Source organism: Nicotiana attenuata, unplaced genomic scaffold (genome assembly GCF_001879085.1).
Source record: "Nicotiana attenuata strain UT unplaced genomic scaffold, NIATTr2, whole genome shotgun sequence".
NCBI lineage: Eukaryota > Viridiplantae > Streptophyta > Magnoliopsida > Solanales > Solanaceae > Nicotiana > Nicotiana attenuata.
The window spans coordinates 299,353-304,772 of NW_017670510.1; the positions used below are offsets into that span (position 1 = coordinate 299,353).

The window sequence follows — 5,420 nt, forward strand, 5'->3', positions numbered from 1 at the left end:
GCGCTGCTTCTTTCATTTTTGTCTTAGTGAGACACACCATGTTGGGATTATGCCAAGAAAGGAATACTCTGAGGTTCTTTCTAAAATCAGCTGCATTTGCTCCCCTACAGTTCCATAGTAGTATCTTCATTAAGGGAGTGTTTTGTGTCGGCCTCTCTTGACGAGTCCTCGTGGGATTCAGATCAAGGGATAGTTGTTGGCAATTGTTGTGTTCGTGTAGGGGGGTTGCTCCCTCTGTGTTGGAACCATCACAATGGAATAAGAGAAGGGGTCGACGGGGAAGATCCTCATATTGATGCACATCTTCTTGACCGGTGGAGGAACACTGATAAGGAATTTTTTTTAGGAGTTATGGGGCGGGGTGAGTGTTAGAGGCTCCATTATTGTGATATTCTGGAGAAGTTGATCTAGGATGCTTGCCTGAAATGGTCCTATGCCTGATGTCCTTGGTGGTAGTGGTGGAGTTTCCAGGCGTTGTAGCTCCTCCAATAGAAATTATGGCAAGAGCGGTACAACCTGTTCTTTCTCTTGTGGTTCTGGTAAAGCAGGCTGGGGCGCCATAGTTGGTGATATGCTCCAAAAGTTGGGTGGTGAGGGTGTACTCCATCGTTAATGTTGATCCGGTGCTTGTTGAGTGGTTTCTGCTGCCTGCATGTCCAGGATCTGATTGTTGAGTTCCAGTGCTATGATTTCGTGGACTTGCAATAGTTGGTGCGCATGCTACATCCTCATGTTTGAGTGGAGTCCTTGGGAGACATAGTGTGATAGGGTGGACGTGTTCCCCATCAGTAGAGTTACTTGTTGCACCATGAAGTCGAAATTCCAGTGCCTTGAAATTTGTTGTGGTAGTGTTTCCTCCTGTTGCCGTGTTGGTGGGGTTTGGGTTGCTTGATGATAGTACTTTTGGTGGTGAAGTTGGAGGTTGTTTCCGTAGGTTAGAGGGAATTGGTAGGGGTTGTAGTATCCTTTTAGGGTGTAGTTGTAGCTCATTTGAGGGAATGGGGTTTGCAGGTAGAAAGTTTGAGTGACCGAGTGTATTTTTGTGTCTGTTGTACAGGGAAGATGGTGAATTCGGAAGGGTGGTTGTTGGTAGCGCGCATCGTTGCCCAGATTTTTCCTGCTTGGTTCTCCGTAGCTCCGGTGTGCATTTTTTCTCAGAGGTGATCGAGGAATTTTCCAGTTGTTGTGTGTGAGATTGGTTTGCTTTTGATGATGGGGTGGTGAATTTGAGTGCTAGTTGGATTAATAACTTGGTTGTGAGGAGAAGTGTTGTGGGTAGGTAATGATAGGGGTTCATCATCTCGATAGGGTGTAATGGAATTTTACCCGCTAGCACTTGAGTGGTATAAAAAGAAGATGTTCAGGGGAGGCTTTGGTATTGCAGATATCTGCTTTGCATTTAATGCACTTGGGAGGGCGATCATTCCTACTCTAGGAGGGGGGTGTACATTAGGTAAATTTGAAGGTTTTAAGGAGTGTTTGTATATATCCCGGTTGGATATATTTAGATGTCTGTCTTCAGTAATGTGATGTGGGCCCGGTAGCCCTTTTTGGGCTGTAATATTTGTGGAAATAATTGTTTCAGTAGGGACTAATTTTGGGACATTTATTTCAAGTGATTTATTAATAAGGTAGGAGATATTTGGGGTATATTTGGTGGAAAGTTTGTTATTGGTGGAAAGGTTGTTTTTGGATTGTAGGGGTGCAGTAATTGGATTGTTATGATTCGTGTAGGTGGGGAGAGAGGGTAGGCATTACCTGATTTGGTGTTGTCATAGGTGTCGTGTAGGATGTTGTCGTCAGTTTGTGTAGCTGATAGAATGGAGAAAGGATTGTGCATTGAGGATGTAGAGGATTGTTTCTTGGTGTCATTCCCATTGTGCGATGACGTGGACCCCTGATGTGCAAGTGTATTAGTAGGCTCCTTTTGTGGTGGGTAGCCTCCACTTGGTGGTTGGGAATTTGGTTACGTGGTTTTGTGTTGGCATCAGGATGGGTTGAGGGGTTTCGTGTACTGTGCGAAGTTTTTGAGTTCTTTGATACTGAAGATTTGATATCTATTCCAGTGCTGCTGAGTAATTCTTCGTTAGTGTTGACCATTCTTGACTTTTCCTCATTGGTGATAGTGTGATTTGGACTCCCCTCTTCATTCGTTATTTTTTCCTCACAAGCTTCCTTATTTTTAGTGCCCAATCATGCGTTTGTAAAACCTACGTTTATTGGAACTGCTACTTTCGTTTGGTTTTGAGTGTTTACGTGCTCTTGCCATTCCTCTTTGGATATACAACTATTCTCTAAGGCCCTTTAGACGCTGATTGGCTTGTACTTTATTCATTTTTTTGTGGTTGCCTGTGGTTTTATAATTGTTGTACGTTGGTTGTGTTTATTCCCTAAGCATTCACATAGGGTGCATAGAGGATTAGTGTCCTCATAATGTATCTGCTGGAGGTGGGTTCCGAACAACACTAAAGTTGGTAGAGTTTTGCCTATTGGGGCTAGGATGCATAGTCTTGCATATAGTCCTCTAGTTGCTTTGTTGATACCCAATTTTTCCCTGCATATTTTTACATATACAAAATACTTTCAAAATAACATATATATGCATATATAAGCATGCCTAAGGATTTTAGTATTTTTTTCCCAACTTTTTAAAGATTTTCAAAATCAATTTATTGTCCATTTTAGCAGTACAAAATCAGTAATTATTCCCAAAATCCTCAATTTTGAATAATTTATTTTATCCCCATGTTTATGCAAAAATATAGTTAAGGTAATTTTTTATACATTTTTTACAAATTTATTTGGTATTTTAAAGCTAAATTACATATAATTAAAATTCTAGCCAATTTTAAGTTTAATAGCATTTTAATTATAAAAATTGGTTCCGGTATTTTTAAATTAATATTTATGTGTTATTAACTGACTCAGTACTTTTAATTTGCTTTTAAAATTATTTTTACTATTTTTATTTAAAAAAAAAGGGAAAACTGGCTATTTAACATTTAGCCTCATTTCTTTGCAATTACAGCCTATTTACATTTCAATTTTAGCCCTCAAATTGACCCAATCCTAACCCCAATTGGACCGGCCCAATTCCAATTTTACCCAACCCCTTAACCCATTTGTTTAACCCGCCCGAATTTTCTTTCAATCCAGGCCGTTGATCATTTTGATCAACGACCAGGATCACCCCTTTCCATTTTAATTCACCAACCCCACCCTAATCCCCCCATTTCGTTTAGTCCGCCGCCCTTGAATACTCTCCACTCCCAAAATTCTCTCGAAGGAACCCTAACCATCTCCGACCCTTTTCCACCGTACTTTCACCGGAATCCATGGCTTCTCAGGCCATGGATGGTCTGTACTCACCCCCCTCCACCATTAGACCATGGGTGTTCGAAGCTTTGAGGTCTGACCTCGATGATTCTCTTTCAGACCTTCTTAGATCTATGGTTCTATGGCCTCTCCGGCCATGCTCAGGCGTATTCAAGCATTAGGAGCCTATTTCCAACCTCATCCGACTCCAGATCGGAGTTTCTTCCGAGCCTTTCTCATTTCTAGGGTTTCTCCGAAATCCTAAGCTATTCGAGATTTTTCTTTGTTTATTTTCTTAGATCTGTGATATATTTTTGTTCTACTGGATTTTTTAAGTGTTTTCCCCAATCTTTTCTTTCAAAATTGTTTCTCTTCGATTTAGGGTTTCTGAAAGGTTTTCAAAACATCTTTCTGATTCTTTTCTTGATGTGTGTTTGTCTATATTATGCTCGTGTGTTTTCCTTCTCTACCACGCATGTGTTGTTCTTCTGTTTTCTTCCTACTATACACGATTCTTCTATATCTTTGTATTCAACTGTGCCTTTAGACTAGGCTCGCATGTTAATCTTTGTTATGTTCTTCTATCTGTTCTTTGCTATATTTTCAGTATTTTTCTACTGTAAGTGTTTCCTACTGAGTTCTTAAATTTTGTTTGCTTTACCTGACTTTGTTTGAGTTCTAAGCATGCTTCCTTTATTGTTCTTAAGTTTACATCACTTCTTCTCTCTGCTGAACTTGCTTAAATTCCGAAGCTTTTCTCAAAACATGTTCTTTATGCTTTCAAACGTGCTATCATGTTTGTTGGTCTCTTATGAGTCTCTGAAAGAGACCTCTGAGTCTGTTTCAATGACTTGCCTTCTCATCTCTGTGCCTGATTCGAGTGAAAACCCTAGAATTTGGGGGGTTTCTTTGGCAAGTTCGATTTTGTGTTTGGACTGGGGATCTACTTTGAAACCCTGAACTCTCAGACTCATTATGAGTCTATAAATTGGACCTGAACCTTTTTATGGCTGTTTCTATGATTGTCTTTTCTAATCAGCATGACAACTCCTTCTTGTTTGATATTTGTGTGCCTTATATATGAGAAATTCTTCTTTCAAAAAGGTTTTGCCAATTATGATTGATTCCGAATTCCTTTTAGTAAGGTTTGATTGATTGTTATTGATTTTTTTTTAATAAAACCCTTTCCTTTCTTTTCCTGACTTGGTTCATTCGAACAAAGCCTGCGATTTTGATTTTACTAACTGTTTAATTGGTTCCCTTTCCTTATTTTCACAAATCGTGTACCACTGGACTTTTTTTTCCTTAAATAAACTCCTATGTATTTACCCTCTTTGTGTTACTTTGGAAAAGATTTCAGTCAAATTCTTTCCTTAACTGTCTTCTACCCGTTTGAAATTAGAATCCTTTAACTAAAGGGAGACTTTATGTGATTGATTGTAAAACTATTTTTCTTACCTTTTCTTACTTGCCTTCTGCACGAAAGGGGACTACCCTTCTGCACTTTCAAGGACACACGATTGAATACTCTTTAAGACAACTTCAAATTCAATACTTTTACACACCTTCAGCTTACACTACTCTCCTCACACTCTCAATTTCAATACTTTCACATTCTCATCTGAGTTTCTTCTGGCTGCTTGCTTGCAATTTGGGCTTTACTACTACTTTTTCTCTGCTTACTTCTGAAACTGGTATGTCCTAATTTAGTTTCAGCCGTCACACCAATGTGTTTATTTACAGCTTCTGCAATCCTGTTTACTATACTGTCCATGCTCATTGATTAATCTGTATATTATCTCTTTGCACCTGCTTTCTGCTGTGAATCCCTATACCCCTATTCCCTCTATGTGTTTGAGTTAAGGTTCAGGCATGGCAGTATCCAAATTGCTGCTCATGTTTGGACCCGATCCTTAATGGATCCTAACTCCCAAACAAATGTGGCTAACAGGCTGGTTAGGGGTGTTCCAGTACTCCTAATTGCTGGGTATGTCCCAGTTTCTAAGTTCTGTCCCCCTCCTATGATCCTTGCTTTGGAGCCTTGAGTTCCCTCTGAACATGGACATCTGAGGGCTGGCCCTTCCACACTGCACTTTAATTCAATT

The 5,420-nt window shown here is 39.7% G+C and overlaps 1 protein-coding gene across 1 annotated transcript; it reads right to left on the reverse strand.

Annotated features, from left to right (window-relative positions):
* Nucleotides 1-349: 349 nt before the first annotated feature.
* Nucleotides 350-1,300, reverse strand: LOC109240390. The gene has a single exon (XM_019407017.1). It carries the CDS (start codon nt 1,298-1,300, stop codon nt 350-352), a length of 951 nt encoding a protein of 316 aa, XP_019262562.1.
* Between the last annotated feature and the right edge of the window lie 4,120 nt (nt 1,301-5,420).

What these genes read in the sequence shown, in the direction of transcription:
- LOC109240390 (XM_019407017.1), bottom strand. Translation starts at nt 1,300, where the DNA reads ATGATGAACCCCTATCATTACCTACCCACAACACTTCTCCTCACAACC.